This window comes from Typopeltis vanoorti, chromosome 14 (genome assembly GCF_054136105.1).
Source record: "Typopeltis vanoorti isolate ZY-2024b chromosome 14, IOZ_Tvanoo_1.0, whole genome shotgun sequence".
NCBI classification, from domain to species: domain Eukaryota; kingdom Metazoa; phylum Arthropoda; class Arachnida; order Uropygi; family Thelyphonidae; genus Typopeltis; species Typopeltis vanoorti.
The window spans coordinates 44740816-44755400 of record NC_143562.1 but is presented as its reverse complement, the minus strand read 5'-3'; the positions used below and the strand labels follow the sequence as shown (position 1 = coordinate 44755400).

General features: G+C 38.1%; 1 protein-coding gene across 2 annotated transcripts in view; it reads left to right on the top strand.

The window, feature by feature from the left end:
* Positions 1-14585, top strand: part of Syn2 (Syntrophin-like 2) — a 348707-nt gene that overhangs the window by 235887 nt on the left and 98235 nt on the right. For both annotated transcript variants that reach the window (XM_090403965.1, XM_090403966.1), the window contains exon 11: positions 8660-8776. In XM_090403965.1, the coding sequence (XP_090260091.1) occupies positions 8660-8776 (117 nt within the window). The remainder of the gene's footprint in view (positions 1-8659; positions 8777-14585) is intronic.

The window sequence follows — 14585 nt, the reverse complement described above, 5'->3', positions numbered from 1 at the left end:
ACAGCTGGTAATCTTTTAATCCCAAAATGCATGACTTTACACTTTTCCACATTGAACTGACATCCATTTTCTTTTGCCCATTTTATCAGCTTATTTAAATCCTCCTGCAAACTTTCAACATCAGCTTGATTTTTTATTGCACTACACAACTTTGCATCATCAGCAAACAACTGAATATCTCCCTTTAAGCCATTTCCTATATCATTTATATACAAATTAAACAACATTGGCCCAAGCACAGAGCCCTGAGGCACACCACTGGTCACCTGCCTCATTCTGGACTCGGCTCCTCCATACACCACCTTATGGTATCTCTCCCTGAGCCATTCTCCTATCCATATCACCAATTTAATATCCATTCCCATCTGCTCCAATTTGCGTAACAGTGTTCTATGGGGTATCCTGTCAAAAGCCTTAGCAAAATCCAGAAGTACCACTGTGTAGCCAGTTCCTTTGTCCAACTCAGATGTTATTCTATTATGAATAGTTAATAGATTGCTAAGGCAGGATCTACCTTTAACAAAACCATGTTGGCCTCTATAGAGTATCATATCCTGATCCACCCATTCTTGAATTTTGTCTTTAACCAACTTTTCCAATACTTTTACCACTACTCCTGAGATGGTGATTGGTCTGTAGTTCAATACCGCAGTTTTAGAGCCACCCTTATGCAAAGGAACCACTTTGCCTAACTTCCACTCCCTAGGGACCATACCAGAGTTCAAACTTAAATTAAATATCCAGGTAAGAGGGGTTGACAATTCATTTGCACATTCACGCAACACCCGAGCTGATATTCCATCTAAGCCTACCGCAGTGTTTGCATTTAAGTTTTGCAATATATTTAATACCTCTGATTCTTTAGCTTCAATTCTCACATTTGGTATTGCTATAGGTGTAGAGATATCCTCACTTGGGTGATAGACTTTCGAGAAGTGATCACTCAGTAACTCGACTATTACATCTGATTTTGTCACTTCAATACCATCAGCACCCACTAAGGTTATCCTTCCGAAGTCATTCTTCCTCTTACTTGCCACATAGCGGAAGAACTCTTTGGGATTACCCTTGATCTCTTTGGCTAAGGTCTTCTCATAATCTGATTTAGCTTTTCTTACTATGCTGGTAACCTTCCTAGCTTGAGCCTTGTACTGCTCATGGGTGTCCTGATCGCCCTTCTCCTTGTAAATTCTCCATAACATTTTCTTTTTTTGCAGTTCAAGCTTGATACTACTGCTCATCCATCTAATGCCTGCTTTGTTTGACCTCCTGACCATGGGGACACAATCTGATATTGCTTTGCTCAGATACCCGCTGATTTTATCCCAAGCACTGCTAACATCTTTCCCTTGCAATATGTTCTGCCATGGGATGGCTGCAAGCTCACTCCGAAGCTTGTTATAATTGCCTAACCTGTAGTTCCGTACATACCCCTTCTTAATAGAAAAATCCACAGATTTTGCAACCTCCCAAGTCAATACCACATGATCGCTTTCACCAACTGGAGGTAACGAGAACACCTTACTTATGCATATAACCTCTGAACCAATAACCAGGTCCAACACTCTCACACCACGTGTCCCTTCAGTTACGTGCTGTTTCAAGTAATTATCTCGTAGAAGATGTATGAACTCCATTTCCTTTTTGCTACGTGATATTTCCTCCTTCCAATTGATATCACCATAATTAAAATCCCCCATAATAATCACTAAGCCTTCACTCATTGCACTAAGTTGCTGATGCATGAATTCAATATCTCCCCCCGTACTCCCTGGCCTATAGCAGCATCCAACTGTATATTTGGTTGCGTTGGTCACTATTTCGCACCAGACTGCCTCAAATGAACTCTCATTCACATGTCTATCATCATGATATACTACTTTCTTTGGCTGCAACACATCAGCTATCATCAACAGTACTCCTCCTCCTGTTCTATCTTCTCTATCCTCCCTGAAAATACTGTACCCATCACATTCAATTCCAGTGACCACATCTTCTGCTGACAGCCAAGTTTCACTAATGCCTACAACTTTTGGTGAGATTTCACTGACTAATGCCAAAAATTCTTCTCTCTTATTTCGAATGCTTCTAGCATTGGTATACAAAAATTTCAGATTCCCTCTAGATCTTGTACCGGCTTTAGAACTGATATATAAGTCACTAACTACCGTAGTCCTATGTCGATTTTTATCCCCTCTCTTCTGCAATTTATTCTGCCTATAAGGATCAATAAATACACAATCAGTGCTAAAGTTTCTCTCTCTTACACTCAACCTTTTCAATATTAGTTTCCCTGCCCAATAACTTCAACCTGTTCAGAAAACAATAACTTCTTCAATCGCTTATGTCCTTCCATGTTAAGATGCAGTCCATCTCTAGCATACAACTGCCTTTTTCCTTCAAACGCACTCCAAACATCAACAAACTCCAGATCTCTTTTTCTGCACATTCTTGCAATCATATCATTCATTATCATTGCTCGTCTACTTAACTCGTAATTGTCAAAACGAGGCAGCACACACACACTATTCTCCCATTGACACTTTTCCTCTTCACAATATCTAATAATGTTCTTAAATCTTTTCCTACCCGATTTATACTACCTCTCAGGTCATTCGTACCCACCATAACTATCATCTTGTCTGTTTCATGCCCTCTCTTTATTGCTAAAGCCACTCTTTCTATTGTCCCATCAGCCAAGCACTCCTCATGCATACCACTCTCCATACCCTTAATCATAGAATCACCATATATTTTACCACTCATAACTTCATTCAAGTCCACACTCATGGACTCATTCTCTACACTATTCAGCATGACTCTCCCAGCTTCATTACTCAACTCTCTATTACTTACCCCCCCACTCTCACTACATCTCATTTCTTCTAGGCCACTTGTGGTTTTATTATGTTGACTCCCAATCACTCCCATACTAGTTATTACTGAATCATTAATCAAAGACTCACCCATATGTAATCCTGTTCTAGTTACTTCAGCTAAAGTAATCTCTATAGTCCTAATTTCTCTGTTTAACACATTAAACTCAGCTTTAACTTCCAGTATCTCCTTACCGATCACTTCCACTTCCTCATGAAGAAGATGAAGGTCATTTTTCATTTTCATAAACTCCCGCCGAAGTTCTTCCGCTACGGTCCCAATGTCAGCTTCCATTCCTAAACGCTCCAGCCTATCCCGACACTTCTCACATACGTCGACATTTTCCTTCTTCTCATTTTGCCAGACCGACCACAGATCCTTCACATTTTTCCGTGCATACATATAGCAGTTTCCGCAACGCATCCATTGCGAAAAATCTAACGCTGAGCCGGCCTTTCGTGTAGTAGTAGAAGTCCTGCGCGCCGCTGACGTACGTTTCTTGTTGGACGCCATCTTTACACGTTGATATAGTGAAACAAACGGCAGTGAAAACACAATGTATACAACACAGTTCTAAACAATAATACCACTGAAAGACACTTGTTTCTAACCGATGCACAATTGCAGCACAATTTGTGACAAAAAGCCACACTATATTTAACTTTAAAAACACGTTTTCTAGACTAGCTAAACTCGACCGCCACATTTACCAAGGACACTAGCGCCACACCAAGTCCCACAGCCTTATTAATATCTAGTTTGCTCACTTACAGTCAGTCTCTCCTTCCCATCATCAACTGCTCTCAATCTCTCCATGAAGTCACATTCACAAGATTGAAAGACCTTTATGAACTGTTCATTAAGTATCTCCACCACACCTTCTGCAACAGCTGTTTTTATACCATTTTCTCCAATCAGTGTCATTCTTCAATAATCATTCTTTCTTTTGCTGGCTACATATCGAAAGAACTCCTTAGGATTCTTTTTTTGGCTTCATTAGCTAAAGTGCTGTTCATACCTCACTTTAGCTACCCTCACCAACCAAGTCATCTGCCTTGCCTGGTCTTTGTAATCCTCATGGAATTGGTTATTTCCACTTCTCTTATGCTGCCTCCATAATGCCCTTTTTCTCTGTATCTCATGCTTAATCTCTTTATTCATCCATTTCACACCTACCTTATTTAACCTTCTCACCCTTGGAATACATTTAGACAATGCATCTACTTAATAGTTTTTGAAAATCTCCCTAAGCTACATTGATCTCTTTTCTAACTAACTCCTCATTCCATGCTACACCCGCAAGCTGTCTGATGAGTTCTTCATAATCCCCCCCCTCCCCCCTTGTAGTTCCACATATACCCTTTTCTCACAAAAATGTCCTCACACTGGTGGCAACCACCCAGGTAATCACCTCATGGTCACGCTCACCGTTTGGTGGGTGATTTGACACTTCATTTATAATTACATCCTCTGATGAGATGACCAAATCCAAGACCTGCAATCCTCACATGCCCTCCGTTACATACTATGTGATTATTGTCCCTCAAAAACTCAAGAAACTCATTTTCTTTGCTTCCAGTTGCTATCTCATCATTCCAGTATATATTGCCATAATTAAAATTACCTATAATGATCACTCTTTTCTTATTTGCTTAGCTAATTTGATTATACATTAATAGTCACTACCATCCACATTACCTGGTCTGTAACATCCAACCAAGTATTTCATTCCATTCACCTCTATCTCACACCATGCTGCCTCAAAACCACTAGCACCATTTCACTCTTGCATCTCTACTTTGTATGGACATAACTCTTTCTCTCCCATCAATAGCATTACCTCTCCCTTTTTACTCCCTTCTATCCTCACGAAACGCATCATACCCTTCCATCTCTATTCCTGTGAGGATGTCATCCTCATCTAACCATTTCTCACTTATTCCAACAATTTTTGGCTGAACAGACTTAATTAGTGCAACCATTTCATCGACCTTGTTTCTTATACTTCTAGCATTTATATACAAACATAACAGCTCATTCCTGGATCTACAGCTAGTTCCACTGATACCACTCATTCGATGTGATCTCTCTCCATGCTCAACTGGGGCCATTTCCCTTTCTGCTTATTAATTTTAGAACCCTCTTCAGTTCCAACTGTTTCCTCTTGATCCCAGGTCATCCCATTCCTTTCCTGTCTACACATGCTCTAACATCCTCTTGGAGCATCCACCTTTCTCACGTTGGTACCCCTGTCTACCCTGATCCTCCCTGCTCCTCTTGCACCCCATTCTCTCATTTTTCATTCTCATGCCACTCACTTCCTCATTCATAACCACCTCTTCAATCTCTCCTGTCTTATTCTCTTGCTCTTCCACATCACTTCCCATTTGATCTGATTCATTTTCTGTACTCACTTCTCTACCTTCCAGCAGCAGTCTCTCCAAGCGACTCACACCATAACCACTCAAATGCAATCCATCTCTCTTATAATAGTTCACTTCGTCCTTCAAACTCATTCTTCACATTAACAAACTGTGCTCCTTTCTTCTCACATATTTCAGCATATATCATCCATAATCCTTGCTCTCCCCCTTATCTTGCCACAGTCATACCTAGAAAATACACTTACTACCCTTCCTGTCAAACTATTCTCTTTTATCCGTCTAAGCAACCTCCTGTTATCCATTCTGACATCCTCTGTCAGATTATTCGTACCTATTAAAACCATCACTTCTTTTGCTCGCTCCCTCCTCATATCTAATGCTTCAATCACTCTACTCATTTTACTGCCTGGAAAACATATCTTGTGCATCCTCTCATCCAACACACCTTTAATAATGGAGTCGCCATAAAACACCACTCGCTTGTCTTTCGTTAACTCTTTCATACCAACATGATTTGTTTTAATCATTTTCACCCAAATTTTCTTAATTTCATTCCACATCCATTTCATCTCTTGCCTCATCCAACCGAATTCAACTTTCAAATCTTGCATCACATTCTCTCGTTCAATCTTTCTAATTTTCGAACTCTCAACCCCCACTTCACACTTTCACTCTCATTCATCCTTTTCAGTTTCTGTACTTTCAGTCCATGTGTCTAACTTTCTCTATCATTCATTCTTTCAATTTTTCCCACTTTCGAACCTTGCATCACGCTATTTCCAGTTTCATTTGTTCTCTTAATTTCGTTGCCTTCCACCGCATTTGCCTCATTCAATTTCGTTCTTTTTATCATCCATTACAGTTTTCAAATCACTTATTTTCTTTTTCAATGATTTTTTAACAATTTTTCGCCTTTCTTTTAAACGAGCACTCTTTCTTCCCATGACATTCTCGATACTAACACTTTCTGTTCTCAAATTCATATTTGAGGACAGAAAGGGGAGCAGAGCCCTCCCTTTTGAAGACTCGGCACTCAGGCCCCCCCTGAGTGTCGAGTCATCAGAATTCAAGGAGAACCAGTCTGGAACATGGGGGGGTCGCCGTAGCTCCCCCTTGGCGCCTATCCCCCACCCCCCAATGGGATTGTCGTGGATTCTGTCAAAACATCAATGCCATCAAAGCCCTCTTGCAGAAGTATAAACTAGTATGCTTCTGCTTGCAGGAAACATATCTAAAGCTGAGAGATGACCCAACATTACAGAATACTGTCATCATTAATAAAGACAGGAGATGGACGATTTGCCATTCTTGTGGCCAGTCAAAACCCTTCCAACAAGTCTGACTCAGTTTGTTAAGGGGTGGGTCATGTTCTAGTAACTTGGTTACATTTATAATAAATGAGTGATTTATCTAGGTTTTGCCAAAGCATTTGAGTGCTGCATGATAAACTACTGTTGAAATTAGGCACTCTATTATAAGCAATATAATAAGGGAGTTTGTGGCATGCAGTATTTGCAGCATGTATGCGTCTCAGGAATTGGATATCTGGCTTGTGAGAGAGAGAGGATGGGATGCGTGTGTGTGTTTAAAGTGCAGGCACTGGGAGGAAATAAATGCAGCAGATATCTCAATAACCGACCTTGTTGCTCCAGGAACGGGAAATGAATACAGGAAGACGAGTAGTGTGACAGGAGAAAATGAAGAAAAAATGTGAATGAGAAAATAATAGTTGATAGTGTAGAAGGCGTGAGTGACTGAAAGTTTAGGAGATGGTTTTGTTTGGGAGATTGAATTTTGATTTAAAAGTGACTGACTTGCAGAGGGAGATAGAGGAGCTGAAAGAGGAGGTGGAATGTCTTGGGAGAAGTATGATAAGTATGAAAGATGAGATTAGGAGAATGGAAGAGATAAATGCAAGGCAAATCGGAGTAGGGGAGAGAGAGAGAGTTTTGGGAATGATAGGAGAGGAGAGAAATTTGTGAATGATAGAAGAGGAGAGAATGGAAATGGAAATGGAGAGAATGGAAACAGGAGAGAGAGAGAGAGAGAGGTATGGGAGTGCTAGAAGAGGAGAGAATGGAAACAGGAGAGACGGAATGAGAGAGAGGTATGGGAATGCTAGAAGAGGAGAGAATGGAAACAGTAGGAGAGAGAATGAGAGAGAGAGAGGTATGGCAGTGCTAGGAGAGAATGGAATGAGAGTGGTATGGGAGTGCTAGAAGAGGAGAAAATGGAAACAGTAGGAGAGATGGAATGAGAGAGAGGCATGAGAGTGCTAGAGGAGGAGAGAATGGAAACAATAGGAGAGACGGAATGAGAGAGAGGTATGGCAATGCTAGAAGAGGAGAAAATGGAAGCAGTAGGAGAGAGGGAATGAGAGAGAGAGGTATGGGAATGAAAGAAGAGGAGATGGAGTACAACCCTGACCTCTGCTTCGTCACTCAAGACAACAGCGGACAACCGTTACCTACATCGAGAAGAGTTCTCTCCAACTTTCCCCGAAGCCAACATAGACCAATTATATTATAGGTAGGTCTGCAGGTACCCCTTGTCAGATCTATCCAACATCCCAGTTGGAACTTCCAGAAAGCCGACTGGGATACATTTGCTGCATGTCTTGACAAATATGTCCATTGGATCCCTCCAACAAGCAGTAATTACAAGAGATTTGCAGGAGCTGTATTAGCTGTAGGTAAGAAGACCATACCAAGAGGCTTCCGGAAAGAGTATATCCCTGGATGGGATGATGATAGTAATAAACTGTATCAAGAATATCTAGAGTGTGGCGATCCTGACATTGCAGATGAACTCATTCACAGCCTTGACACCAACCAACAGAAGAAATGGACTGAAACAGTAGAAAGACTCAATTTCGGCACTCCATTAGAAAATTGGAGCCTTCTAAGAAAACTAGGTAGTGGCACCCTGACTGTCCAGGAACAATCAGCTATTTCTCCTAACCAATATGCATCACATATTGTCAACACTAAGTAGATTGTGTTGACTAAGAGAACTTGCATATTTGAAACATAACAGACCATCAGACCCTCAATACTCATGGCCCTTCATTCTTGAAGATATTAACACTGCTCTGATGGATATGAAACCAGGCAAGGCTCCAGGTTTCGATGGAATTCATCCTGATTTCCTGTTGAAGACAGGCCAAAAAAGCTCGACAGTGGTTGGCTTGCTTTTTCTCTGACATCCTCCAGACTGGTAGACTTCCAAAAGAGTTTAAGAGGACAAAAATTATTGAAGTTGGCTGAATGAGTAAATTTTTAGCAGATATACCCAATACATATCTGCTAAAAATTTACTCATTAATTATATCTTTTCTTTAATTATATCAATAATAAAAGCATTTTGAAAATCATAATTACTATTTTGGGTATTTTCAGATTTTGTATATGGGATGGATAAGTGAAGGCTGTGCAGCACCTCAACCATGGTATAAATGGCGGCCACGTTTCCTAGCATTGAAATCAGCTGAATTATATTTATTTGATTCCCCACCTGTAAGTATTATGGGAAATGTATGCTTTGTCTGCTAGTTAAAATAAAATAAAATGACCATTGGGTCATTTTATTTTATTTGTATGTTTTCAAAATTCTGGAGTGAAAACTCTAGAGTGTATTATTTGTAGTTTGTTTTCCAGAATTTCATTTTAATATCAGCGTTTTCTAGACCAGTGTTTCCAAAACTTCTGGATGTCAGGTCCCCCTTTGGAAAAATTAAAATATTGCACGGCCCCCCCTCGAAAAAAAATAGTAATATAGACATATATTATTATAATATTGTATTTATATTTAATACAAAACATGCACAGCAAATATTGCAACAATCAAATGCAAATATTATATTTTTAGCATCTTACATGCACATTTGACATGGCACATTATCTCGTTTTTTTATATAGATAGATATATTGTTATTGTACATTTGCAGTACAAGCACATGAAACTTAAAACGATTATTAATAAAGAAAGAATTAAAAACCTAAAAGAAGTTTAATAACAATTTAATGTGATGGATGTGTTTCAATACTGCTACACCAATACCAGATGAAATATTTGAAACTGAAATTCTTAGATTTCTGCTTTGAAATGAAACTTATATGAATAAGTATATATTTACTGGTATTCATTAAGTGCTGAAATACGAGGAAGCAAAATTTGTGAACCTGCACCAATGTGTGATTTTTTTCCATTAAAATATAAAAAATAACAAAAAAGAAATAATAAATAATAAAAATTAAATACGTTTCTTTTAAGATAAAAAAAATCTACTTAGTCTTAAAAGATTTTAAATTTGTTTTCCTTATTTCATGGCTCCCCTCAACAAAACCTACGGCCCACAGTTTGGGAAGCATACTGTTCTAGACCACTAAACTGACCCTTAAAACTCATACTTACAAATGTTTATATATACTAAGGTGAAAAGGCATTGCTGTCACAGAAAAAAAAAAATGTTACTCATTGAAATATATAAAAGACTTAAATGCAATCTCTAGAATAAATCGATTTGGAAAGTGGAAACAGTGTGTTGTAATGTGATTAATGCTTCAAGCAAGCTCCAGTGTAGTGTTTTCATAAACAATTTTTTCTATGCTTTTTACAGGGAAAAAAGTGAATGAGAATTATGTATTTCACATGAATAGTGAAGAATGATGTGTACATGGTTCTGAAAGTCGGATCAGAAGCCAAGCATTAAGATTCTCCTGTTCTTGTATTGGCACTTATGTGTATTGTATTAATGTGTATCCACCTGATTAAAAGAATTCCACCATTTCCGAACTGCACTAACTTAAAATTCCGTCTTATACGAATGCTTTTGCAGTTAATATAGAAGTGCTCAGTTACCTTATTTACACTTCTGATTTACCATAGCCAAGCTAAAAAATTGAAAAAGATTTTTAATAATGAAAATAAATTTTATTTGTATAGTTAAAATAAATAGACAAAAACAGAAAGAATTGAATAATTTACTTTACATGCTATATAAAATATTAAGTATAATAGCCTTTCTGAAATTAATGCCTCCATTGTGATTGACCTGCCTGTTGTTCCACTCCTGAGTGCATTCACTACTTGCCAGTGAGTGGGTGTTCCTGTATGATTTCTTTGTAGGTGGGGGCTTTGGCACATAGTCATTGAGAATGATAATTTTTCATCCTCAAGTTTATCGGGGGGGGGTCTCCTCAACAAGCTCCAGCCATGTCCAGAAACCATTGGAAATATCAACTGAAAATAAAATAAAGAAGCAAAAAACATCATTGACAGCAATAAATGTACCAACCTTTTTAATACTACACTTTACTCTGACTGAAAAATGCCCACTTGGGAAAATGTCACCTCCTTTATTTTGAAGGGTTTGGAAGAACATCCTTATTAAAAAAATAATGGTGACACAATCTGAAAAACTACTTCATGCCATGAAGAGGGTATTTATACATAGAAAGGGTTACCTGGTTCCCATCAGGATTATCATCCTCACTTTCAACACACTTAATCCACCAACATCTGTTAAAGCAGGATATCGAAACTGCCCATTTAGGCTCTCCATCCTAAATGCTTTGTGCTGCTTGAATGCCAGAAGTATGGCTGTTCTCAAACTGCCTGATGTGGTAAGAAAGATCATAAGAGCAAGGACCATAAGAGCAAAACACTGAAATGCTCTAATTGTGTGGAACACCATCCAGTGTACTCCTGAGCATGCTAGAGGTGGAATGATGAAAAGAGAGATCCAGCAAATAAAAAATTGAGAAGGCAACTGTAAAGAAAGTATCAGCAGGGACATTGACACACGTCTCTCTTTCCTTTTTCATAACTATGACATTTCAGAACAATATGATTTGCTTGCTTTCTCAATAGAGCACATGAAAGAGAAAAAACCTATATTGGCTCACTTCTGAGGACATGCCAAAAATGGCCTCGGTACTCAAGAATCCACTAATTAAAAAAATAATGGAATGTGCACCACAGAAGATACATGCCTCCAGCCACTTTAATAGATGGTCCATTAAAGGATGCCTTCATTCTCCCAACATAACAAGATAAAACAATTTATATACCTAATGTCCTAGAGGCAGTCCAGTTTGACAGCATCTCAGATATTTTTCTTGATGAAGAAGAATGATGGACACTGGCTGTTCCTGATTTTCCAAAAAAGAAAAAAATCCAAGGTTAACGATAACAAATCTTTCAACATAAGGAAGCCAGATGATTTTCTACAATGGAATTAATGTGGATTCTGTCAAAACATCAACGACATCAAGCTCTCTTCCATAAGTATAAACCAGTTTGCTTTTCCCTGCAGGAAGCTGATGACAGTTTGGCATTATGAACGTAGCCATCAATCATAAAAACAAGATGTAATAGAGCCTGCCCATGGAGGAGTCGCCAGCCTTGTGGGCAATTATATCCCCTTCCAGTAAGTTCCACTTAATACAAACATAGAGGCAGTTCCCATCTGACTTTCAGTCAGATTTCTTATAGCAATATGCTCCAGATACCTCTCAGGATAACCTTGATGATGTCATATTGCAGTTACCCCTTTACTTTTAATGGGTGATTTAAACAAACAAACACATTGTATGATAGTACCAAAACTAACATCAAAGGAATGTTGAGTGTATGCTCAAGAACAATTACCTCTTTCTCTTAAACACACCTTCCATATGACCATCCAAACATTCACTGCCATTGACTTAACTGTTTGCTTATCCTCTCTTTTTCCAGTCTTAAACCCTTAAACCAAAACAAAGTGCGACTAATTAGTCACACTTTTTTGTTACATAATTAGTTGCATGGGACCTATTTGACCCCAAAATTAAAGATATTTCTTTAATTTCTCAGTATTTTTCATGAAATGTTTTTATTTATTATAAGGTTGATTATGGTGAGTAAAATAAAATAAACAAATCATTAATATTGCTTTATTTGTATATTAATTATTAACATTTTTATTCAGTCTTAATTTTCCATACAATTATTGTATCTTACTGAAAAATGCTCATTGCAACAAAAGCTCATACATTTTTCACACTTTGACCTTATTTAATGATCCTTCAATCTTGGACATATTACACGTGGGCCTCGGGAATATCCAGAAGTTCTTGGTTCTGATTGGAGAGCTTTTGGAATAACCAAGTTTTCTCATGTCCTTTTCTGGACATTCCTTAGTACTTGTGGAATATCTAAATGCTTGTTTTGAAATCGCCTGGTCAATTCCAGAGATAATTTCTTTGGAAAGTCCCATCTACTCATTTTAGAATTCTTAGGTAGTCTAAAACCTCCTCCTACCAAATCCTCTTCTTCCATATAGGCTTCTCTGTCTTCCTTTGTCAAGTTTTACATGAAGTCATTTTGCATACTGCAATAAATAATATCATAAATATCTGCCAAGAATGTACAAAAAAAAAAATTTCTTTATTTGCTTATTTGTTATAAATAAACCAGCTCAAAAATGCTTTAATTTACTTTGTTAATGGCAAACTCAGTCTCAGCAAATGTAATCATTGCAACTAGAACAAGAAATATGCATAAAAGTACAAAATCGAAAAAAAAAAAAAAATATATATATATATATATATATCTCAAAAAATACTCACTTAAGTAGTCACATGGGATCAGAAATCACTCCTTAATCCACAGCTGATTGCGCCGGTGGCTGGCACACAACTGATTTGGCATGGGGCAGCAAGGAACTCAACTACTCGAAATCAAAAGTCCATCATTAGTTTTGTCAGAAATTGAACTTGAATCATGAATGGAGTCAAATAAACCTCATGCAACTGATTAAACGTTAAATGGGAAACTGGTGAGAACTTATTTGGGAGCAATCATTTTCACACAATATCCACTTTTCTGCATGGGTGCCGTCATGTACTATGTCATGGATATCACAATGGAAAATTGAGCAGACTCAGTGGCTCACTTTCTCCTCCCTAGCATAATTTAATTCTCTGAAGGTCAGCTCTTCTCCTATCAGTGATGCAGTGAATTGTGTGTTACCACATATGTTGCCACAAGCTACCACAACTGCAGTTCCCAAAGCATATAGTCATTTTTCATGCTTCCCTAAACTATGGTGGAATACTGATTGCACAGCAGCTAAGGAAGCGCAGACAAAAACTTGGAGTATCTTTCACAGCCCACAACAACAACAAACCTCATGGCTTTCAAACGTGCCCAAGCCTGATCAAGACATATCCATTGTCAGAGCAGAAAGAATCCCAGATCCAATGCATATCTTCCATAATGAGCAACCAATAGTAAAGATATCTGGAAAAAAGTCTGGAAAATATACATCACCCACCAGGCTTTCCAGCACAGTTTCTGACACACTCTCAAGGAGTTATCTGCTAAAGCATCAGCAGTATCTTCTTACCCCTTCCCCAGTTCCTTGTCCAAAAATGCTAAGCAGAAAAACAACAGATTCTGTTTTCTTTGAGCAGTACTGAAGAATACAACAGGCTATTCACAAAAGAGGAAATGAAAGCTGCTGAAAAAATGATGAAATTAAATAAATGCTACCCAACTGCTGTTGGACCATAAAACATCCATGATGAGCTGATTAAAGATCTGTCACCAACTGCCAGGGATCAACTATTTTATTGAAATGCATAGGTGTCGTTCATTATTTATGTTAATCATAGTATAAGCAACACCAAGAGATGTAAAAATAAATTAATTTACTATTATTTCATCCCATTTGAATCTTAACTATGAGAAGCACTACATTTAAACATTAGATTAGAAACAATTCAATTTGTAACTGACACAGAACTAAAGTCCTAACAAGGCACCTCTATGGACCAGTTAGCCATAAAGTGAAATTAGAAGTCAGGATATCTGGTCTCATAATGACCGTCTCCCAGAGCTTGGGCAAATTAATGCAACCATACGTCTTGAGGTTGGAGGAATACTTCATAGCAGATGCTGATTCTAAAAATAGTCTTTCGGGCATATTGCAATTTCTGTGGTAAACCTGTGTTTTCTTCTGTTTAATCTTATGTGGAGTATCCAGATCATAGGTCTGCTAGTCTCATCTTGCCATAAAGATAATCACTGATGTAATTTTGTGTTCTTCAAGTCTGATGTTAACTGATCTTGTCTGTCCAAACATATCTGTCGTAATAGATATGGTATGAAGGTCTGAAAGGTAATACAAGACAGTGTTCACAATTTTAACTTATGGATCTGAGAGCTGGATCAGAAGTATAACACTTGACCAAAGACTAGAGACTGCAAGATATGAGAGTACTTAGAAAGATTAGGGGCATGATTCTATTTACAGATAACAAGACAAAGACAATGAAAATA